Source organism: Tachypleus tridentatus, chromosome 2 (assembly GCF_004210375.1).
Source record: "Tachypleus tridentatus isolate NWPU-2018 chromosome 2, ASM421037v1, whole genome shotgun sequence".
Lineage (NCBI taxonomy): Eukaryota > Metazoa > Arthropoda > Merostomata > Xiphosura > Limulidae > Tachypleus > Tachypleus tridentatus.
Window position 1 is genome coordinate 89,860,701 of NC_134826.1, and position 25,847 is coordinate 89,886,547.

The 25,847-nt window shown below is 34.6% G+C and overlaps 1 protein-coding gene across 1 annotated transcript; it reads right to left on the bottom strand.

Annotated features, from left to right (window-relative positions):
* Window positions 1–1,889: 1,889 nt before the first annotated feature.
* Window positions 1,890–24,060, bottom strand: LOC143245556 (mitochondrial glycine transporter A-like). The gene is made up of 12 exons (XM_076491916.1): window positions 23,746–24,060; window positions 22,833–22,966; window positions 20,811–20,923; window positions 20,049–20,121; window positions 19,230–19,283; window positions 19,173–19,198; window positions 17,884–17,989; window positions 17,368–17,437; window positions 15,144–15,242; window positions 13,615–13,781; window positions 6,646–6,738; window positions 1,890–5,422 (listed from the first exon to the last, which is right to left on the bottom strand). The coding sequence occupies exons 2-11, from the start codon at window positions 22,950–22,952 to the stop codon at window positions 6,688–6,690; spliced, it is 879 nt and encodes a 292-aa protein (XP_076348031.1). The 5' UTR covers window positions 22,953–22,966; window positions 23,746–24,060; the 3' UTR covers window positions 1,890–5,422; window positions 6,646–6,687.
* Between the last annotated feature and the right edge of the window lie 1,787 nt (window positions 24,061–25,847).

Genomic DNA, 25,847 nt, shown 5'->3' on the forward strand with positions numbered 1-25,847 from the left:
TGATTAGGTGGTCTGTCGTTTGTCTAAATTTCCTGAATCCATTTTGTTCTTTTGGTAATTTTGATGTTATCTCCAAGAATGTGGAGAGTCTATTACTGATTATTCTTTCAAGAATTTTGCCTATACAACTAGTCAGGCTAATTGGTCGGTAGCTATTAGGTTTATTTGCTGGCTTTCCTTCCTTATGGAACATTAATATATTAGTGAGCTTCCAAGAAACTGAGATGTATCCTGAGGATAGGTTAAAAAGTGAATTTTGGTGGTCAATTTCAGAGTGCCCTTTTTTAGAAAGATAGCTTGTATTTCATCTTCACCTGGTACTTTGTTTTTTATTGCTTCGAGTAATTCTTGAAGGGATATTTCATTTGTTAGTAACGTGCTTGCATAATCTGTGTCGGAACTTGTGTTTGTCTCAGTTATGTTTATTGGAAAAATTGGTTCAAATTGATGTTTATTGTTTAATATGTGATTTGTGAGTTTATTGTAGAAATATGTATCCATATCTGGATCAGTGTGAGTTTTAGAAGTATTTTGAAGTTGATCTTTGAAAGCTTCGGCTATTTCTTTATGTGTGTATGCTATAGTATTATGTTCAAGTGAAGGATATTTCTGTGTCTGTACTTTCATTGGCGAGTCTTTTAAGATGTGACCAGAATTTTGTCGGGTCAGTTTTATCATTCAGTTTTGAGCAGTAGTTGTCCCAGTTATCTTGTTTTTGTTGTTTTATTTGTGTTCTGATGTGATTTCTAATGTTGTTTATTTGCGTTTTGGTTTCTCTGTCTCTTGTTATGTACAGTCTTCTTAATTGTCTTCGTTTTTTTATTAGAGTGATTATTTCTGTGGTGGGTTTCCATGTGTTATTTGTTGTTTTGATATTGTTAACTTGGCTGCTTTCTGAAGGCACTCCGTAATTGTTTGACAATACTTATCCATTTCAATATGGGTTTTAACTTCTTTTATAACTTTATTAGGAAATACTGTGAATGTAGTAAGTTGTGGAGATTTGTTTTGAATTTCGCGCAAAGCTACATGAGAGCCATCTCCACTAGTCGTCCCTAGTTCATCAGTGAAAGACGAGAGGTGGGGCAACTAATCATCGTCAACCATTTTACTAACGAATAATGGGATTGATCGAAATATTTAAACGCCTCCATGTTTAGTGGAATGGGGATTCGAACCTAGGACTTTCTGATAGTGAGTGACAGTACCTGATTACTTAGCCGTGCTAAGCCTAAATTTTGTTTAACTTAACGAATATATTTCAGATTTTCATTTTTACCAATTTTTTTCTGACATTGATTCCGAATGTTGACAGATTTTGTAGGCATTAGGTTTTAACCGACTTTAGTTTTATTAACTAAAATTTTAAGGTTTATTTTATTATACTTTGTTAAGTTAAATGTTAATTTTAGAGTCGTGTAAAATTGTTGGCACTACTCTTTTAGATGTTAAGATTATTTCAAACGTAAGAACGCATAAATATTGATAATTTAGTAAAAGAGGGCCAAATTCAAACTAAAAAGTAGGCTGGAGAAAAAAGTCGTCTGACAGTTTCGTCTGCAGAACCTTGACGTGTTGTTCAGAGTTTGACCACTATGACAAACTAGCAATAGTATTTACCAATATGTGCAAGTACATCTCAACCCCATACTAAATTTAAAACCATTCAGGATAAAAATAATCAAATAATTATCATCACAGCACGTTGTTGTTTTTCCGATTCAATTGTTAGGTTTACATATATAGGATGGTAATACCTTTTAAATTTGATGACGACGGGTCCACTTTTTATAAAATAACACTTTAGACAGGTAAAGAGGTTGGGAAACGTTTCTGTCGAAATTCAGATATAAAACTACACTGCTCATAATAAAAAATGAGTCGAGTTATTTTGTCTCAAAATTCGTTTACTGACAAACTATAAAGCACACATCACAACTTCTTTTCACCTAAATGCCTACATCACAGTTTATAGAAACTTTATGCAAGTCTCATTATGTTCAAGTGAAAATTGTCAACCTATCACAGAATACAAGTCATTCATAATTTGATATATCTATTGTCACAACAATTCATAAAAAAACAATATCCAACTGAAATCGTATATATGTGAAAGCCACCTATATAGACAAGATTTTTGCCCCTTTACAGATGCATCTTGGAATACGAGAGTTTCTAACAATAACTGGACTTATACTTTCAACTTCACCCTTAGCAAACTTTTCAATTCTAACTAATTGACATAATGATGAGGAACTGCTGAGAAAAAGAAGTCTAAAGGTTATGAACGAAAACTCGTTTCCTATTACTTTATAATTTCTTAACCTTAATTGTTCTAAAGTTGTTCAACGTGTATTTTCCAAATCTACTGAAGATGAAATACGTGTAATTCCGAAACGTACATTAAAGATATTTAATCCGTTAGGAGAACAGGCTTAAGTTACAGAACCAATTTGTTGTTCCAACTTTTTATGGAGATTTTCATTTAGTTACTTTCTACTTGTTCTCGTTTAAGGCTTAATGACTGACAGCTAAAATAACTGTTACCCCTAGCGGATGGGCAACGTATTACAGCGTCCTCTATATGGTATTTTTTAACAAACCAACGGAAGCCAAGTGGGATTGTCAACAATGTTTTTAACATTGTCCAAATTTGTATTAATACTTGAAATATAGTTACGTTAAAATAAAAACGCCAGCAGTTAGCAGACAATACCACTTTCCTACTTCTAATATTTACGTGTGTTTAGCAGTGTTACACAATGGTATATTGTGCTCTGCCCACAAAATATATCGCAAATCGATTTTTAAACTTACTGATTAGTTGCAAAGTGGCCTCCACACAAATAACATTATTGGATATTAACTTAAATCACTCTTAATGCTAACGTGTTATAAATAAAATATTTCTACCAACGTTATCACATTACTGAACATTTTTACTACCAAATGAAGCAGAAATTTCTTTATTACTGTCTATCAACACAGACATTTGTTTAGTATATTTAAAAAAAAAAGTATATACACTTACGTTTGACAATTCAAGGAGACCCTGTGGTCATATTCCTTCACCAATAAATACTTTTCTTCATCCATTCTACATGACACAATACTACCTACATATTGAAAAACCAACAAAATATCGAATATGTTATGTACGTGAAACCCACAACAAATTGGTCCATAAAAAGTGGAGAGGGGGGAATATTCCTGAGGGATACACAACATCGGTGATTACAACATCTCAAGAGCATGTACCAACCTTTGCCTCCAGCTATTCTGTTCTTTGGTATGCCCATATCATCAAATTACATTTTGTAACAGCTATAGAATCATTGAACCAGAAACAGTCCATTAAACTATAAAGTGTCAAATTTTATCTAACAAACCGTACACGTAGAAACAGTTGTCTGGTGCGAATTGACAGGAAACTTTCCATATTCCCTATTATGGAATTATTAAATCATTTACTTGTTGGAATCATTGCCTTAAGATTACTGGCTATGTCTCGCTAGGGTGTGACTCTGAAATCTTTAACCTGGAATGGCACTAGAAGGACAGTTTCTTCCATACAAAATTATCCCTAATTAATTTATACAGCGAATTATAATAACCCTACAAAAACAACTTACGAGTCTTGTGTTATACTAAGTCCACATTCATAACTTGCATACACTTTGCTTTAAACACAAATATAAAAACTAGTTCTGCATCATTATCAAATAAATACATTTTAACAAGAGATGTGCACTTCACATTACACATTGTCAGACCTTAGTTATACTACCTGGTAATAACTAACCTTATCAAAATAGATAGATTATCTGCCAAATAAAAAAATACAGATTGTTCTGTACAAATTTTACTTTAAAAAAAATAGTCATGTGATTATATTAGAGGATTTCTTGTCACCAAAAGTGAAATTGAAAATATAATTTGCAGCTTAGAGGTTTAATGGATTTATTTTATTTGCCACACTTCTGATACAGACTTAAAAGTTTTGCCTATTCAAGACTCAAAAACCCAATGAATATTACAGTGACATCTCCAGTATAAGATGCCTATTTGTTTATTTTGTTGACCCAAGGTTTGAATACGCTGAACTGCAGTTAACGTCAACATGTGTAGCAAATAATGTATTAGGCTTATATACCAAATATCATGTTTTCCGTTCTACCTTTGGTCAAAAGAAGTCTAATATAATCATACAACACGTAATCTACTGTACAGTATCAAATAAATTAGGCCTAAATGCCACAATATCACATGCACCCAAAAATTAATTTAGGTCACAATACGGCTAGTTAAAAGTAAGCTTAAACACACTATAAACATCACACAGACACTGTTTTAAAATGCACTTGAACCTCTGGATTATTGTAACAGTTTCCTTTCTCCACACAATAAGTTACATATACTGGTAACTAAATAAAATATTTATTGTTTGTTTTTTTAAATAGTTATATACAGAACTGATCGGAACTCTCTATAATAGTACCCTTTATGTGCAACTTATGATACAAAATATCGATATTAGCCCCAGTGACAATAAAAGTCTTACATAAACTAATCTGTTTGGAATAATAAATATTTTACCATTTGTTTGTGCCAAGACACTTTGGTTTTTGCATTTGTTTTTTAATTTTTAAAAAACTGTCACAGACAAAATGGCATCTAATTTTAGTACAAACCTTAGCTTAAGAGTCAACTTGAAAAAATTCTTCACTTCTTTAAAGGAATGTATCTCATTTTCACATACGTTTGTGCTGTATAACAAACCTGAGGTTCTAATGTTGGTTAGCAGAAGGCTCAACTCCAAATAGGAAAAAAAAAATTGAATTAACAAAATAAAACCTAAAACTAAACATATGAAGGACTACCATTGCCAGTTAACATAAAACTAAACATATGAAGTACTACCATTGCCAGTTAACATAAAACTAAACATATGAAGGACTACCATTGCCAGTTAACATAAAACTAAACATATGAAGGACTACCATTGCCAGTTAACATAAAACTAAACATATGAAGGACTACCATTGCCAGTTAACATAAAACTAAACATATGAAGGACTACCATTGCCAGTTAACATAAAACTAAACATATGAAGGACTACCATTGCCAGTTAACATAAAACTAAACATATGAAGGACTACCATTGCTAGTTAACATAAAACTAAACTGTAACAAGAATACGTTGAAACAAGAATGCATGAAAACTTTAAACTAAAACAAATTCACAAAATATTAGAAGTACATTAGCTCTTCAGATCCAAGCATGGTAGTTGTTATTAAAACAACTGGACACAGAGAAACCCAAGGACAGCCAGCAGGTCATTAGACATGAAGAAACAGAAGTACAGCCAGTAGGTCATCAAACTGAGAAATCCAGCAGGCAATCTACTTTATTCAAACTTCCTGCATGAACCGAAACAAAAAAAGACCCTTCTTTTAATGACTGTTATGAATGCATAAATAACAGTTATTAGTATTTTGTGAACCTTATTATAATGTAGCTCATGAGTTATATGTTCAAAAGTCAGATCTTGGAAACTGCTGCATTGATCATCACCAATCGTACCTGGATTATATTTTTATAACTAGGCAGAATCATTATAGCTGAGCAATACATAAAACATTAATATTTTGACAAAAATATATTTCAGAATTAACCAATACAAATTTTAAAAGAATAAAGATCAAACAATCAAAAAACACTTTAAAAATGTCTTTCTTGCAACCTACAATCAAGGCTTGTTCACTGATAACTATGTCTACAACAAATACTTCAATAAAATGTATTCTGCAATATAATACTGTAATGATAGCTCATTTTCAAACTAAAATTTCAATACAATAATTTTTCTCATGGATAGTGAATATTACTATGTCAAGTATAAGAATGCTGTTGTAGTCTTTCATGGGAACTAGCAGGTATAACACACATTAACACTGCATGTGCTGCATAAAGCAGACAACTCTAGTAGCAGTCAAAATGCCTACCATCATGAAGTGTCATCAGATTTATTAAGCTGACTTTATTATAGTTTTTGTATGCTAAACTTGAAATATACAACTCTACAGTTAAATATAGTAATCTATATAAAACTATCTTGATAAGCTGTTTTATTTTATCTTTCAAAGTGCAAGTTTTGTCATGTAACAAGCTAACTGTGATTACATAACTTGTGTTCTTCCAACAGAAAATTAAACAGCATGATTTTACAATGTAGCTACAATCATGGACCTCTATGCTTGAAGACCCTGAGCCACTCTTGTTGCCATTAACTATTGAATCACACCATAAACAGAGAAGCACAAGTGTAAACTACTAAACCACACTGTGGCTAGTGAAGCCTGTTGCTAATGTCAAGTACCATAACTTGTGTGTTATATTAATATGAAATGTGAATAGTTAGGAATTTGTTTGACAGTCAAACTATAAGAGATAGGTCTGTGCCCATTCTACAAGAGAAAGGAGTTTGTGAAAAACATTGTCAAATATACAAACAAAAAATATTCCTAAAGCAGAAAAACATGTTTGCCTCAAAAATATTAAAACTAAGCTTCAAATATCCAGTCATACGTACGCATTAAGTTTGCCTCTGTACAAAAAAGACAATGTGGATTTGTACTCGTACCTGTTCATACACTGTCCATGCCATCGCCATCATTAATGTTCTTCAAAGAACCCGCGGGGCTAAGCCCTTGAAGTATCCCTTCATACCATATTCCTAATGAACATATAAAATTAATATTGTATGGTTAAATACTTAATAATGAACAAACATTTATTTATTTATACAAAAGAATGTACAATGCTCATCTGAAATTACTGGTGTTAATAATCCATGCATAATAGACCACCAGAGGGTGCTGTATTCTCCAGATTAAAGGTACATATCTTTAGGTCCACTCTAATGGTTAATTATAGAAATGTACAACAATGTACTTGAGACATTTATGTTATTAAATGTGCCCATTGAAAACACACTAACATAAGGTGTACATCTTAAAAAACTACATTAAAACATACAAGGGTTTAGCCAACTTTTAACACCCATCACTAAGACAGTTTTGATTGATTGATTGATTTAGTGTTTTTTGGCACAAAGCAGCTAGGCTATCTGCACCAAACGTCCGTTAAAAAGGTAAAAATAAATTAAATGTAGTAAAATACATGAAAGGAAATGAAGGTAAAACAAAACAGCATTGAAAAACAGAAAAAGCATAAAACCAATGTTGACACCTAGTCTACAATGTTAAGAGAAAAAGCAGAGTAAGAAAAGTTGTAAAGGACTTTCTCTAGCAAAACGGTAATGATCATAACCCGCCAGGAAGACTAACAGGTAAGTACAAGAACCACCGTCAGTCACCTGAAGTTGGCCTTTCCAGTCCTGGTGTCGAGTTATTTAATGTTCTGGCCATTTTCCAATGTCAAATTGAGATTGAGATTCTGAAAAGGGAATCACAATTAAAAAGGTGTAATGAATAAATATCAAACACTTAAATGAGATTAAAAACATTAATGGCCATTAAAAAACTAAAAACTTTATCAAGGTGGACAGTGTCACTGTCACCAATAACACTGTCCAATGTTATGGACAAACCCTGGGACAGAACATGTTTAAAATAGTGCCGTCATTGAGAGTCATAACAATGGCAAGAAAGTAAAATTTGGCTTGCAGTGATTTGAGTGTTACACAAACTACACACTGGTGCATCAGTTCCAGATAAAAGAAAACGATGAGTTAAAAAACTGTGACCAATACGTAGTCTAGTTAGAACTTCCTCCTTCTGAACCTTATGGAAGCTAGACGGCCAAAGTCCAATATAGGATTTTATTTGAAAAAGCTTGTTGTCACGTTGCTCACTCCAAGTGGACTGCCAGCTGGCACGAAGCCGAGCTTTGAATACAGGACCATAGTCCATGTACGGAATAGGCACAGTGGTGATAGTGCCAGAGCAGATAGATTTAGCTGCTGTGTCTGCAAGCTCTTTTCTGCAAATACCAACGTGACCTGGTATCCAGAAAAACTGGATAGAAGTAGATGTTAATGAGAAACGGGCTAGTCGGTTTTGAATATCAGCGAGAACAGGGTGTGAATCAACATGAAGTGATTCCAAGGCCAGTAAAGAACTAAGCGAGTCAGTATAAATAGTGCAGTTGGAGTACTGCTTAGCTTCAATATGATCCACAGCAACAGTTCAGCAGTGAACACAGAAGCTGTAGAGAGGAATCTGCACGCAACCACCGAACCACAACAAACCATGGCAGAGCCCACAGAATTAAATGATTTGGAACCATCCATATAAATTGGAATGGAATGATTGTTCGAAAGATGTTCAGTAAATAAAAGATAGTACTTCCAATTGGGAGTATCTGCCTTTTTCAGATGACTTAAAGAAAGGTCACATTTGGGGGCTGTAATAAGCCATGGGGGGGATGGGCTGACCAGTGGATTCTGCAATGTTATCCAAGGACAGACCCAATTCATCCAATTACACCTGGATGCGAAGGCCAAAAGGAGCAATGGCAGATCGTCTGTTCTGAAAAAGTAAGGCCCACTGAGGAAGGAAAACACATCCCCAGGTGGGATGCTTTGGTAAAGAACGAAGTTTCAAAGAATATAGTAAAGACAGTTGCAAACGGCAAAGGTGCAGAGAAGGTTCATGAGATTCTACGTATAAGCTGTGAACTGGGGAGGTGCAGAAAGCCCCAGAGCAGAGTTGAAGTCCTTGATGATGAATGGGGTCCAGCATCTTTAAAGCCAAGGATCTGGCAGAGCCATAGACCATTGATCCATAGTTGAGTTTTGAACGAATAAGAGCACAATATATCTTTAACATAGAACATCGATCCGCTCCCCAACTAGCAGTAGAGAGGACATGGAGGATGTTCAGTGCTCTTGTGCATTTGACATGTTGCTGCTTTAAGTGTGGTATAAAGGTCAGCTTACGGTCAAAGATAAGCCCCAAGAACTTGGTCTCAGGGACCACTGGCAGCAAAACTTCACTGATACAGAGTTCAGGATCAGGGTGAATACCCTATTGATGGCAAAAGTGCATGTAAACAATTTTAGAGAGAGAAAAGTGAAAGCCGTTCGCCGTAGTCCACTTCAGTACATGACTGAGGGCAGTTTGTAATTGCCGCTCAATATATCTCATGTTCGACGACTGACATGAGATGTGAAAGTCGTCGACATAGAGCCAATTTGCAACAGTGAGAGGGAGTTGTTCAGTGATAGCATTTATCTTTACACTGAAAAGTGTGACACTCAAAACACAGCCCTGAGGGACCTCAAGTTCCTGTACAAAAGAACGGGAAAGTGTCAAACCCACACAAACTTGGAATCTTCTGTCCATTAAAAAATGTTTAATAAACATGGGTAAATGGCCACGTAACCCATATATATGGAGGTCTCACAAAATGCCATACCTCCATGTTGTGTCATAAGTCTTCTCAATGTCAAAGAATATTGATATAAGATGTTGGCATTTGAGAAAGGCTTCTCTGATTGATGTTTCAAGTCGAATTAGGTGGTCCATGGTGGAGTGCTGTCGTCGGAACCCACACTGGGAGGGCAAGAGGAGATTGTTTGATTCGAGGAACCAAACAAGATGAGCATTAACCATCCTCTCTAAGGTCTTACAGAGACAGCTCGTGGAAGTAATTGGACGGTAGTTTGAAGGAATCTTGGGATCTTTCCCAAGTTTAGAGAGAGGTAAGATAATAGCCTGGCACCAGGCATCAGGAAAAACATTCTCCTGCCAGATTCGGTTAAAAACAATTAGAAGAATATCAAGAGAAGCAGGAGATAGATGGTGCAGCATATCATAGTGTACATCATCAGGTCCAACAGATGTACTACCAGACCAATGAAGGGCCATTTTTAGTTCCACCAGTGTAAAGGGACAATTATAGTTAAAGAGACAGTCGGTTCGAAAGGAAAGAGGTGAACACTCTGCCCGAGTCTTGATGGCCAAGAAGGTGGAGGAACAAGCAGAAGTGCTAGATACCCAGCAAAAGCTTTCACCTAGAGTATCGGCAATTCTCCAGACATCAGCTACCTCTTGGGCATCAGAGAGTAAGATGGAGAGGGGGACAGCACTGTAGTGCCCATTGACCTTTCGAATCCTGTTCCATATAACCTTGGAACTGGTGATAGAAGATATGCTAGTTGTGAATTTAATCCAAGATTTCTTGTGGCTTTGACGTCTTACCCACCTAGCATGTGCACGGGCCCATTGGAAAGTGTGGGATACCTACGGAAAGTATCCTAGGCCTGTTTTTGAGCCTTCCACACCAAGTGGCAAGCAGGATTCCACAACGGACGAGGATATCGTGGAAAATGTGTCGAGGTTTTAGGAATACACTGAGCAGCTGCACGTGTAATACCGTCAGTTACCGCTGTCACACAGTCATCTACGGATGGCTGATTCAAGATGGCACGATCAAGTTCTGTGAGAGCAGTGAAAGTGGACCAGTCTGCCTGATCCAGCTTCTATTGGAGCACACGGGTAGGGTGGCAATGACCACAGCCAGTCTCTCTCAAAAGTATCGGAAAATGATCACTGCCTAGTGGATTATTGTCAACCTTCCAAGAAAAATGGGAAAATAATGAAGGGGAGCAAACTGAGAGATCAATAGCAGTAAAGGACTGACCAGGTGCATGAAAATAAGTGGAAAAACCAGTATTGAAAAAAGAAAGATTGTGATCAAAGAGCATATGCTCTACAGAGCAACCCCTCCTATTAATAACAGCACTTCCCCAGAGGGGATGATGTTCATTAAAGTCCCCCAGGATTAGAAAGGGAGACAGCAACTCTTCAACAAGAGCATCAAGGTCTGATTGATCATAGGTCTCTCCAAGGGATAGGTAGAGAAAACAAACAGTGATGGTATGACCCAAGGAAACACAGATGGCTACAGCCTCCAAGGGTGTGTTGAGTGACAAAGACAGGGTGGGCACAGGCTGATCAACCAATAGTGCCACCCCTCCATGTACTCATCCATCACACAGCCTGTCATTTCTGTACAGAGAAAACTGCCAAATGGTGACTGTATCAACAGGTTTTAGAAATGTTTCTTGTAAGGAAAGACATACAGGATGGTAGGAAGCAATCAATGTTTTGATATCATTCAGATTAGAACGTAAACCTCGACAGTTACATTGTATCAAGGTGACCATTTTTAATGACGGGTAGACGAAGTGGTTGGAGAACCCTTCTGTTTATGACTATGTCTTTTTTCCTTACTGTCCTTATGCAGAGGAGGTTTATCTACCTCCATAGATCCTGCCCTGGGTCGATTGGGCAGGTCTTTGTTGTTGGAAGGGGATTCCAGTGACTGAAGATGCGAAAGAATGATTGCTTTGCATCATGGGGTGGGAGAAAAAGATGTATCAGAAGAAATGCCTGTATTTGAAACCGAAGGATGTGGATCTTGAGGTTTGTTGGAATGTATGGGAGGAACAGAGATGGGTGTAGAAGTTGATTCATCAACCTTTTTAACCATGGAAGTCAAAAGGCTTTTCATTTGTTTTGAAAACGATTCTCTTGGAGGCACAGAGAGATCTGTCTGCACTCCCACTGTAGTTGTGGAATGAAGTGCAGCAGCATATGTCTGAGATGGAGTGGCGGACAGCAATTTCCGAGCCTCAGGATAACTAATGTTATGAGTCGTTTACAAACGCTGCACCTCTTTTTCCTCCAACCATTTTGGGCACGAACGAAAGTAGGAAGGGTGGGAACCATTGCAGTTGACACAATGTGGGTCCGTGTGACACTCATAGGCATCGTGGTCCTTGCCACCACAACAAGCACATGTCAGGGAACCACGACAGGACGTCTTTGAGTGGCCGAACCTCTTACATTGGAAACATCGGAGAGGGTTTGGAATGTACGGCCATACCCTGCAAATTAGATAACCTGCCTTGATGGTGGCAGGTGCACGTAGTGATGTAAATGTCAAAACGAGGATATTTGTCGGCAGTGTAACTCCATCTTTGCGAGTGGAGAGACTAGCGAGAATCTCTGACTCGGGGACGTTCTTCAAATCCCTTTCAACAATAACTCCTCGTGATGAATTCAAGGTAGCATGAGGGGTAACCTCAATAGGTACATCCCCAATTGCCTTTGAATTCAAGAGGAGTTCACTGGGTTGGGATGTGGATGTTTCAACCAATATGTCTCCAGATCAAAGCTTCTTTACTGACTTTGGAGAGCCAGCAAGTCCCTCTAGTCCCTTCTGAATGAAAAAGGGGGATATTTGCCCTGAAGGTTTTTATAAAAGAGAATGTAATATAAGAAAATGGGGTTCAGGTGTTACAGATGTTGAAGGTTGCTGCTCAGAGTCTTCAAGACATGGTCGTTTACCTATTGACTGTTTTTTCACTATTTTATTTAATTTTTTTGTTGGAGGATCCATAGGAAAAAAAAAAAATTTGGTACCCACTGACCCCACCCACCATGGAGCCCTACAAGGGGATGCACTACAATGTCATGCAAGGACATTGCAGCAACACCAGGGTTTCGTGAGCACTATTCCCAAACACCAGCATCAGACACAATGTCGACAATAGCTGTTGAGAACTTCCAACACTGGTACTTGGTTGACTCTAGCCCAAGTGGACCAGCCGAGTGACCCAAGGGGGGGCCACCCAAAGGCTGCCCGTCTACAGGAATTCAAGGCCAAAGTGGTGGGTAAGGGTTAGACCCCTCAACCACCAGGATCCTCCCCTCCCCTCCACAGGTCACCACGCACGGCAAACATGTGGGTAGATTTTTATATGCAAAAACGGCTCGTTTGGGCTGAGAAAACACTTTACATAGAAGAGCGAACAACGTTTCGACCTTCTTCGGTCATCGTCAGGTTCACAAAGAAGGAGGTAACTGACCGGAAGCTGACCACATGTTTGAAAGGGGTTGTGTAACTGTGTGTCGAAATGTAGAGGGCGGTATTAGATGTTTGAATATATAATTTTATTTATTATATTAATATAGGTTTGTTTAGATCCCAGAGGAGGTAAACTGAAAGAACAGAACCTTCCTTGGGAGGTACCCTCACCACGTTCAGGAATCCACACCGAGAGGACAAAGACAGTTAGTTTGTTTTTTGAGTTTGGATAAAACACCAAGCTTCAAGTATGGACTGTTTACAATGTGTCTTCCACGAACACTGATCTCAAACTTCTAGCATTATATGATCCAATAATAAGCCACCAGATGGTGTAAGAGCATGATTTAATGACTTGTACTTTTTAAAATTATGGAAACATGGAAAGATTCAGGGGGGGATAACTCCCTTAATTTTTCAGTAAACAAAATGCTTCCTGTACTAAAAGGTAAAATATTCTAGCTATAGGACTCAAATGATGCACAACACTTGCTGAAAGTGTACTTTTCATATCACCAAGATTTTAACAATAATAAACACAGGTGACAATATATAGTTGTAACCTCTAAGGTCCATTTTACTTTGTAAATAGTTGTTAATATGATAATTTATAAATACTAGAGATATCAGGAATGTTCGAGATAAGTGTGTACTCACACTGAAGAAGTCAACCACCCCCACAAGTGAAACTGTATTTATCTAATGATCTTACTTGATAAATATATTTTACTGCTAGGATGCTCTTTTCAAACTGCTCAGGATAGAGTTGCATGTAAGTTTTTATTACATCTGCAGGTTGAGTGAGAACTAAAGCCATTACTCCTGCTAACAATCCATTAAAAAAGGTCACCGAAACACGGGTCATACCCTCTTTCCAACCTGTAGGCAATAAGAATACTAATGAATGAACTATTAGTAATTAGCGAAGTACATAAACCTAGTCATCACATCACACAGCATACGACTTAGGCTAGTAACTAGGATACTATAACATCAAGCTACGGCATAGAAATAAATTTCTTTGGGTTTCTTACACCCAGTTGCACCAAAATATCTCAAGATCACATTTAAATCTTAAACTTTAATAATTTCAATCAATACGAATGAATCCAGTGCCAGTATATTATCTTACAAAAATAATAACAATAAACACCAACATGCAGTTAGTTCTGTTTGTTAATTTGTTGTTTAAAAAACTTACATTAACTTCACTCAGTGTCTTGAAACTATAAAACATACAGGTCAATTAGATGGAGGACAATTTGGCCCAGGTTTCAAGTTCAAATACTTGTTTGTTTGTACATGATTCTTAATCAAATCATGATAAACGACCTTAGTTTAGAGCTGCAAATTATATATGCAAATAATACTTCACTTATTTTGGGCTAATGATTGTCTTATTTTCTTCTCAGATGTCATCATTTCTTGTTTTTACTACAGCCAGAGGCTTCAAAAGACAGATGTGGTCAGGATTCCTCCAAATCACTAAGGCCTGTTCACACAATAACCAATAAACTGTCTCATTACTTCTTTGTTTTCTCCCATCAGACATTAATTTATTACATGTACAGAGTTTTGTTAAAAGTAACTAAGTCTAAAATAAACCATTTTTACATGTTTTTCTATAACACCACGAGAGCAGACAAGCTCACCCAAAACCAGTGAGATCTTTATTGTGTCTTATAAAACATTACACCATATTCAGCAGGCTTCATACAATTCAAACAAATTAAAGAGTTTTGAAGGGAAAATTCCGAGCCTTCAATGGTTGTTTTAAGATTACTTTCAATGTTAAATAACGGTAACTATTGTAAAACATTATACAAGGGCAAAATGAAGAAATACTCTTTAAACCTTGAATATTAAAAAGTAAATACTAGAACAAGTCACAACTGCCTATATGAATGCAAACCTTCTCAACATCTACAATAACAAACAAATTAGATTCTCTCTTTGTGTCAAACAAAACTTCATTTGATAAACAGCAAGAAAAAACTAAAAGGAAATAATGCATTCATTTCCATAACAGAGCAGTCAAACCTGTACTTCAGTTGAGAAGCTGCAGCACACAAACATTAACTGAAAAACAGTGAATCCCACAACAGTCGAGAGTGATTAAAAAATAGGTTCTGATTGAGAAATCCAAAAAATATTGCACATCTAGTATAGCACTGCATAAAGTACCTCATGAAACAAAACTTACCATATGAAATCATCTTCTTGGTTTGAAACAAAACTTACCATATGAAATCATCTTCTTGGTTTGAGTATAAAACATAAGATATATTCCTGAGAAGGGGGCATCCCACAGCAGTGTGGGTAGCAACCCACTAAATAAGCCTGAAAAACATGAAACAAACAGTTAGCAAATGAAATGACAACAACTCTGGAACATCTAAATCAGTGAAGGAAACATTATATTTTAATAACAAATTTTATTCTTACCAGAGTTAAATAAACATTAACTTCAAGACTAAAACTGGGTTTAACACAAAATAAAGGTTCCTTAATTTATGTCAAATTTGTTCCAAAACCAATAAAAAGAACATTTTTTTCTACAACTGGAAACTGTTTCTACAAACACTCAAATTAGTCTTAAAAATAACTTTTAACATTAATTGGGGTATAGTAAGAGATAAATGATTTTATTAGACTGTTTTGTACAAGGAAGTCCTGTCTTTGAAGATGTGATAAGCAAGTATATAATGATAGTTTGGGTACAGTATCTTAGATGGCTAAACAAACTTGTTACTTAAGAATAAGCAAATTAATTATTTTATCCAAAAACCAGTTACAGTAACCATTTCGAAAAAGAAATGTTTTGTATGAAAGAAATTTCCCTGCAGTGAGCTGGATATAAAGAGGTAAAGCTGTCAAATCAAGTGAGAAGACTAGTAAATATGTTTTATAAGATAAAAAGAAGTTGCAAAGCCATTAGTACCATAATTAACTAGAACATCCAGAAAGAAGAGGTGTAATTAATCTCAACTAGGATGTACACCAAGCCACTTAAGATATGATATGTCTGCATATCTTGCAAGACATACCTCTCTTATCATGAAACTGATGTGCTAGATGTACACCATAAAATAAGACCTATGCACAAAACCAGTTACAATATAATGTACGACCCTTCTAAGAACTTATTCTACTAATTAAAACTATTGAAACTCTTTTTTCAAGCACCTTCCCGAGAACTCCTCACTTGCACTTTGGATCTAACTAAATCCAGGATTTTTCTAGTACTCTAACACATCCTTCCTTGATAACCAAGTACACCACAAATGTAGTTAAAAAGATGCATTCGATATGATTTAGCCTTACTTTTGTTGAAGCATGTAATACAGGTTTCCCAAAAATACTAATATGGGTCAAGCTTCAAAGTAAAACAAATAAAATCTCAGTTTAAACAATCAGAATGCTGTCCCATAAAGTGCCTGTTCACATTTTGTTTGTTTTTTTTTTGAAAAACCTCCCCTCTGAAAATGCACACACACACAAGCATATGTATGTGTGTGTGGAAGGTCTTTTTTTAAGGAAACATCAGACGTTAGTTATGAATAAAACACTAGAAAAACGAAACTTCTTGAACAACAAAAAACCTGCCGAAGATGTCAGTGGTTAATGACTATGAAACCTTGGAAGGGATAGTTTAGATAGTTTTATTAGTTTAGAGAAAGAGAGAGAGAGGTCTGAGGAATTTTCTCCCCAACAGGGGTGTTCAGGAATGTTGTAGCACCTCTTTGTCCCCACTCATGAAAGACTAATCTGTACATGGGAATTTTCCTGTATTTTAATTTGGCTTGTTTGAGGTGATGAAGTGAGGTTGGTCAGTATGAAAATGTTGGGTGAGAATGTTGAGTGAGACAAAGGCAGGAAAAAGGAAGTGGACAAGTCCAGAGCCAATCGACAGAAGAGAAGCAACCTGCAGACCAACCCTGCAATAATCAGTGAAACATCCCATGATCACGACCATGTTGTGGCTGGGATCTATAAATCCAAGTGCCTCAGAATCTGTTATGGAGGTAAATGGGAGTGCCCTGAGAAAACACACTGACACAGGACAAGTGCTAAATATTCTACCTGTCCTGTGCCCAAAGCTGAAAGAAAAAAAAAAAAACAACATATATACACCTTATGTCAGTGGTTACTATTCATCCAAGCTATTTACTGGGAGAAAATGGTGTGATTTTACAACCCTTTGAAGTTTTTAAGAGCAAACACGAAGCCTCCACAGCCCCAACTTATTTCTTTATACTCATAAGTGATTTTGGCACCTTTATTCCCTTCACTAAGACAAAAACAACAGACTCAATGCTACAATATCAGATTTTCATTTTCTTCTTAATACAGAAGACACTGTCTAGACAAAAAATGAATTTCAGTAGAACACATATACTTTAGGCTAAAGAATTCAATATACATAAACCTCACTGTAGACGTTCAAGTACATACTAAAACTAACCTTTTATTCCCTCAGTTTTGTGTATTACCCTTACAGCTTCCACTACAGATCCATAGTTGTATATTCCACTCTAAATAGAAAATCACAAGTATATTGTAGAGACAAATTTTCTACACTTACATTCTTTAAGTGAAACTTAAAACTATAGATTAACTTCAAAATGTTTCTCAAAATATTAAAAGTTGTTTTACAAAAATTCACCTTTTCACAAAATTTGTTAACACCCCAAAACTCTCCCAGGAACATGCATTCATCTTTCAGTATGTCCGAATTTACAACAAATTTTTACTTTGATCAGTACTGTAAATTATGTATCAATTACAGAACCAACTTCGGACCTGATATTAACTATTCTAATTCTGTTCGTTTATAACAAGTAAACACAGTTCATTCAGGACAAACTCTTACACTTTGAAAATTACTTCATTGGGACTGAACTCGGTGACACATATTGAAAAGAAACCATCAAGTTATTAATTTTACTAATTTTCTTAGAAAGTCCAAAAGCACTAGTACCTCAAACCTTATCTTGACAACTGTTACTGGAAGAAGTGTCACTCCAGCAAAACATCTTGCAGTAATACCCAAGCACGCTGCTTCCAAAAATGATGGGTCCCCTCGACTTGAAATATGAACAAGATTAGATGAGAAAACATTCCAAAGTAACTGCAGTTAGCTGAACTTTGGGTATTTATATAGAGTTAAACTAACAATAACGTTAGAATTCAATAAGTTTACAAAGAGTTAAACTGACAACAATGTTAAGAGTTCAATAAATTCACAAAGAGTTAAACAGTTGAAGTTCTAACGATAATGCTAGAGATGCGAGTTAGTTATTATGTAGTAGACATGGTAGAAATTTACTGTAAAGTTTTATCTATTTCCAGTAGTGAAATAAATGTTGTTTTTCCCTCCGATGGCATATTTGATTAATGTAACATTCGTATCTTCTGAGACAATGTTCTCACCTACTACAGACTTACTAAACTGTTCAAGCCTCAAAAATGGAGGCCTTTTTTTTTCTTCTCCAAACAGGAATGTGTAGAGAAATAAAGTTTAAAGTAACAACTGTTTTCTTTTCATTTTGCTTCATGTTAAGTGGTATTTGCTATCAAATTATCAGGCTGTGAAGGAGCATAATGAATAGATAAATATCCTCGTACTTTTTTTTCTACACACATGATACAAGGTAGTAGAACTAAATGTTCCAGTTATTCTGTAGTTACAAACACAATATGCACTTTTTCTTTATATTTAGGTTAAACTTTTAACGATTCTTGATATCAGAACTTAATTTTACCTAACTTACATATTTTTATTAAAATAAATAAATCAATGTTTTCTTTTTATGTGGTGAGTCATTAAACCATTAAAACTAGAACTGGCCACTTAACCAATTATCTAAAAGCATTAATTAGTTCACACAAAATAATTAATTAATCAAAATTAGTATTTCCAGGTATCACTGTTTGATTTTTCTAATTATCCAAATAATTAAAAGATTTCCATTATGGTTTTTCATTTTATTAATTCGAGGCCATTCACCATAATTGTCAAAACTCAGGAAAACAATTTAAACTAGCATTTCTAACTGTTACTACTTTTTATGATTACAACTATCATGTGAGAATAATCTAACAGTTAAATGTAATCAATTAACGAGCCCAATGATTACTCAATTAGAAAATAGTCAGTTTTTAATTAAAATGGGTTTTCTTTTAATTATTAATAAATTAAACAACCTAGCAACATCAGATTGAAAACAAAGTCTCTGAAACAAAACTCATATTCATTATAGGGCTAACCATATATTGCTCATAAAAATCTCCAAAGAAAGCTGCTCATATGAAAGTCCTCTGTAACCAGTTCAGTGAAGAAAAATATAAACCAATTCCAGGAACACAGCGTATGATTGACTGTAAAAAACCAAAATAACTAAGGATCATACAAAACAAAAGTCGAACTTTTCAAATCAAATTTGGATAAGATAAAGATGCAAATGACAGATGAAATATATAAATTATTTCATAATTATCTTAATTTCAAAACTAGAATCAATTATTACAATTTTTATCTGCTTGTCATCAAGAATTTTCTGTAAAACAAATAGCAATAAAATGTGAAATCATGTTCAGAACACGCAATATGGCTGATCAGCCTTAGTCATAGGCAGCAAAAGTTACAAATTAGGCAATGCTGAAACTTAAGTTTTCTGAAACATTAATAGAACCTGTGTTATAAGTACTCTCCACATCTTGTTAATTAAACAGAATTATATCGGGAGGAATATGCCCACATCTAAATGAATAGAAGAAAGAGTCAGCCCACTAATAGCCCTGTTTGTCCATTGTTTGGCATGGGCTGCCTTCAGCCCTCATGCCTACTTCATACATCAGAACCTGAAAAGCATGTTTTACATTCAAATAAACAAGTCCTTAATACAACCCCACATATAATGAGGAACCAGTTGTTTCATTAAGGCTGTTTGATAAAAGTAAAATGTAAACCCTTCATTTATGTTCTGTATTAATCATTGAATCTTCAGTAAAATATGGTCTTTAATGCTGTTGGCAACTCATTGCATAGCCTAGCTAGTCTTTTCCAAATGATAAACTTGCATCCTTTCATCATAATATATATTCAGAATGAAGCACACAGATAAAGTTAATGAATCTGCTTACAAGTACAATTCCTCTCCACAGACCGAATACATTCTCGCTCCTTGCAACCTGATTGAATACAGACCCCATGCCACTGCAACAACATTTGAAAATAGTTTTCTAAAAACTCAGGTGTGACAAAATTTACACACAAATAACAAATTAACTGTTGACCACATAATACATTGTCCTAGAATTAGCAATTCATCATCTCATTAGATATTTGAAGAAAAAACAATCAAACTACACACAAAGTATCTCCAAATGAAAGTTACATGTAACTCCTAGAAAAAAACTTGTGTAATACATGCAAAGTCTAAATAATAAGTAGTTGTTTCTCATTAACTCAGTTCATAATAACTGATCAGCAATATTTACAAGCCAAATTTTTGTTTTTTTTTATTGGTATCTTACTTTTCTGTCATTTGAATAATAAAAGTGGATACAAAAATAGTTAAGACTGTTTTGAAGAGAAGTAAATTATGGAGTCAGCTTGCTTTATCAGAATTATATTTGGCATAAGACAGTTGTATTAGGCCTATCACATATTTAAAGATTACATTCTTAATCTAGTCCCCTAACAGGCATTTAAGAATTAAAAAAATATAATAGTACTAGACTTAACAATTAGTTCGTGTACACATTTGTTATTCTAAAATAAGTTACAATAATTAAACTTAAGGCTTCCACTTTCAGCTGATGAACTACGAACTATAACATCTGTAGATTTACTGATTTTATTTTAACCCTCCCTCCCTCAAATTATTGACAATTACTACAAACCTTGAGACTTTTGAGTTCTGTAGTCTTGTTTTCACCAAATCTAATGGTTGAAACAGCAGAGATGAGCACATTCCATTGAGGGAACCAGCCAGAAAGGACTTCACAACAGGTGACTGGATTAATAATCAGAAACAACTAAATATTTAATAGAATACACTGATAAACTATTAAACCAGTACCAACATACAGTGCAAAAAAAAACAAACCAGTAATAAATACAGCATCAACAAAAGATACAAAATAAATACTCAATAAAATCTATAACAGCACTGATTCAATCAAAATACGTAACAACACAAATCTTACCACAATGAAACTTGTTACTAAAGAAATGTAATAAAATAAGGTGCAATTTGATCTATCATAGCTGTCCTTATAAACCTACCCTGAAGAAAAGTACAGTTTTAAACGACTTTTTATTTTACACAAAACTATTTATTCCCATATTAAATCTCTGCAAATTACCAGTCTGCATTATAGTCAATAATAACTCATTCTATACGTTAATAAATGGTACAAAAATAAAACTCTATTAGATTCTCACTTATGTTTTCTAAATCTTAAGCTTTTGTCCTTGTCTTCAAAATTTAGGAAGGAAATCAGATGTATTTGTCCTGTTGATCCTTCAGATAATTTTATAAAATTTTCCACAAGATTATTTCTTACCCTTCTTTTCTTGAGAAACTGAGAGCTAATCTTCCTAACCTCATATCTCCTGTTAACTTTCTCCAATAAGATCAAAATTACCACAAACAAGGTTTACGAAACCTAAGTAAACCCTAACTAGTGATCTGTGTACACAATTACTTTACCTCATAATCAGTATATCTATAAATACACCAAAAAATTATATTAGCTTTAATGCTAGTTTAGAAAGTCTGATGTCACTGGGATCAAAACACTCAATATTCACTAGTGTTCCAACAATAATGCTCTGTGAACTTAAATTCCAAGTATACAATCCTAATCCTGATCAGTACAATCCCTCCATCTAAGCAACCTGAGCTCATAAAAGAATCTGTAATACCCCCAAGCTTTTAAAATACACACTAGATGTCAGCTTCAGACTGTTAACACAAAATATAAAGCCAAAATTACACATTTACCAAACAGATTTGATTCAGATGACATTCACAAGTAGAATGACCATTAACAAGGAACCAGGACAGTAAGTAATGTACCCTGACTAGGATCAAACCCAAGATTGACTCACATGAATGTTCTTAAATAAATGCTCTGCAAGCTAAGCAACTCCCACCCTGATTGTTAGTTCCAAGTACTGTAGCACTCCGAGTTCCAAATTCTTTTCATCTAGTTGAAATAACCATTCATGATGACAAGAAACCCACTCAAAGTGAAAATGTATTCATTCTCGAAACTGCTGGTATGAGTATTAAAACTTTAGTTAAAGTACAGAACAATGTTTCAACCTTCTTAGATCACCTTCAGGTTAACAAAGACATGTGCCTGGCAATGGTCAGTTGCAATCTCTCTTTATTAATCTGAAGATGACCCTGAAAAGGTCAAAACATTGTTCTGTACTTTAACTAAAGAAATAACCTTTCCTCTATTGCACAAACTTCCATGTCCACCACTATTCTACTTTGTTCTAGAAGTGTACAAACATTAGTAAGCCAGGTGGTTAAGCTTCAAAAATATTTCACAAATTTAGACATTTCTGTAAATTCTTATTTAGAGAAGAGATGTTTATGCTGCTATATATATATATATATATATATATATATAGGTTTATTTCAAGAAATGATTGAATATTCAATTTCTTTAAACAGGCAATGAGTACAGACAAAAACAAGATTACCTGGAAATTAGGTTTATTATGGATTTTCTTCAGAAAACAAAAACGTTTCCAGTATTTTTATATAAATTAAATTACACATTTAAAATGTATAATGTATCTGAAACATCTTGCACTGAAGATCTAACCTACAAAGTTAATCAATAACCCATTGAAACATATAATTACCAGTATTATTATAAAACCAAAATCCATTACAAACTAGCCTTAATGTTTCCTAATGGTTCTTCTGAATGACTAGACATGTCCTCAACTTTAACACGATGAACAGAAGCAATCATTGCAGCTTGTACACGAGTTATTATTTGTGGAACATCAACCATCATTTACAGTCCAAGTTCTACAATCAAGATTAAACCAGCAAAAATATTCTGTAGGTGTTTGTTTATCCTTCCAAATAAAAACAAAAAATGAGTAATTTGTTTCTTATAATCAAGACTGCACATAATTCAATGGATATCCAAAACTATGCTCTTAGCTGTTTAATAAAAGCATGCAATAAATTCAGAGCTTGTTGCATTTTGATATAACTATATTATGTTCAATTCATGTTTATAATCAAAATTATATAAATACATTTTTTTTTCAGAGTTCATCTGTGAAATCATAGCTATAAATACAAATATTTCTATGAATATTATTACTTGTTTTTAATTTGTACTTATTCAATGTTGTTTTGTTTAAACTCCTGTCTTTTTCTACAATTACCAGTTGCCATATCAATACTTTAGTAGTCTAGAGACTACTACTAAAGTATTGATATAACAACTGGTAGAGAAACAATTTATTTTAACTTTATCTAAAAATGAAAGGCCTAACACATAAGATTGAAAAATAATAAATTACACAACACCACCTATATCTTGAGAAGGTAATATTGTGAAACACATATATTATATACGAGATCAAATAATCGTTTTTTCGTAAATTATTGTGAAGAATCAGAAAACAATTTAAAAGCAACAAGTAAATATTGTTTGGTCAAACCATAGACAGTATTCTATAGTGACGAAATAAATTCATTTGCTTTAACTTTATTTATTTAAGTTTAAGCTTTTCTAAATCTTAGTACAAAAATAACTTGAATAACCAAGAAACTTGTATCAAAACTAGACTAACATGCAAAAATTACACTCGGTTGAGTAATTTCCTCATAATGTCGTATTACAGGGCATGTGGGCTAACCACTCCACAAGTGTTGCAGTTAGATGCTGTAAACACTACAATACACAAGGTTTTACTTCCTAGTAGTAATATTACTATAATATTTTACCTAAAAATAAATAAAACTCTTACTGAACGTAAAACTAGTATGAGTAAGACAATTTCCTTTTAGAACATTCATTCTGTTAACCGATCAGCAAGCACACATCCTTAGCCCTCTTCTGAAATTTTCAAGAAATCCTAAAGTCTTATTCATGTCACACAACTGAAGTGCGCTCGAAACTACACGTAGATGGCACTGATGAACCACATATTCGTTCGAAAAAACAAAAACAAAAAACAAGCATCTGTGATACTTGTTTTAATAAACAGCTACGCTCTTCGAAAACGCTTGTTTTTCCACACAGAATTATCTAAATAACGGATTACGTTAGTTTTAAAATAGAAACATGTTTATTAAAACAATTATTTTTACGTCAAGTGAATGATATGCACAAGTGTTCAAATTCTATATTGATACATTAACTAACAGTTAACAATTCCATACAGACTTGTGTCGTTATTTAAAAGCCCGTTATGGCCTAACGCGTAAGGCGTGCGACTCGTAATCCGATGGTCGCCAGTTCGCGCCCGTGTCGCGCTAAATATATTCGCCCTCCCAGCTGTCGGGGTGTATAATGTGATGGTCAATCCCACTATTCGTTGGTAAAAGAGTAGCTACTCGAGGGCTATCTGCGCTAGCCGTCCCTAATTTAGCAGTGTAAGACTAGAAGGAAGACAGCTAGTCATCACCGCCAGCTCTTGAGCTGCTCTTTTACCAACGAATAGTGGGATTGACCGTAATATTATAACGTCTCCACGGCTGAAAGGGCGAACATGTATTTGGTGCTAGCGGGATTCGACCCCGCGACCCACGGATTACAAGTTGAACACCTTAACACACTTGGCCCTGCCAGGGCAACTTTCAGCTGTAGAAGTCGTTAAACTGTAATAATATTAAATACATAAGAACATAAAAATAAACACTTAAGCCTTAAGTTGACACAAATATTCAAATCGCATAACAAAAAATTTACACATAATAAGTCTATTAAATATAATTAATAAGTTACAAATTATTTGTAACGAACCTAAAATGGAAAATTACATTTAAACCACTAAATCGAAAAATATACGTAAAATTAAATAAAAAATTCTACTGAATTAGTTTAGAATTTCTTTTTATTATTTATGTTTCTCGACAATCACAAGGAAGTGAAATGTAAGTTATTATATAATAATACTATGTTTATTACTTAAAGCTCAAAGTTCTGCTGTGTGTTTTCAGGGTGAGCCAATATGACTTTTACAGAGAACCTATGGTTTTTGTTTTATTCTTTCATATTTCAACAATATTCCTTTTACATGATTAGCAATGGAAGGGGGGAGAGAAAATATACTCATTTATTTAAAGTGTACACATACGATTTAATAAAATACTTTACAATCATATTAAGTAGTAAAATGCCTTGTTTTAATGAAAAATATGTAAATATAAAAATCAAGGACACTAGGTTTAATTACTTCTCAAGATTAACGACATTTAATCAAATAAATAAATGAATATTTTTGACTATTAATAAACCAAGGATTTCGATGCCTGTGGTAGGCAGAATACAGATAGCCCATTGTGTGGCTTTCTGCATAATTACAAATTAATGAACCAAAGTACTATATTTCAGAAAAACTCTAAACTTGATAGTAAAAGTAATGAAGGAGTAATTAGTAAATCGCTCAATAAATGTTTACGCAAATGAAATGAAAAAACAGCTATTAGGGTTAAAAACTCAATCCATAAATGCATAATATACTTCAAAATTCACTATTTGCAAACAAAAAATAACATATTATGGATGTGTGTTTTGTTATAGCAAAGCCACATCAGGCTATCTGCTGAGTCCACGGAGGAGAATCAAACCTCTGATTTTAGTGTTGTAAATCCGTAGATTTACCGCTGTACCAGTGGGGGCCAAAAAATAATATCTTATGTGTAAGGAAGAAGTTATGAGACATTCAGG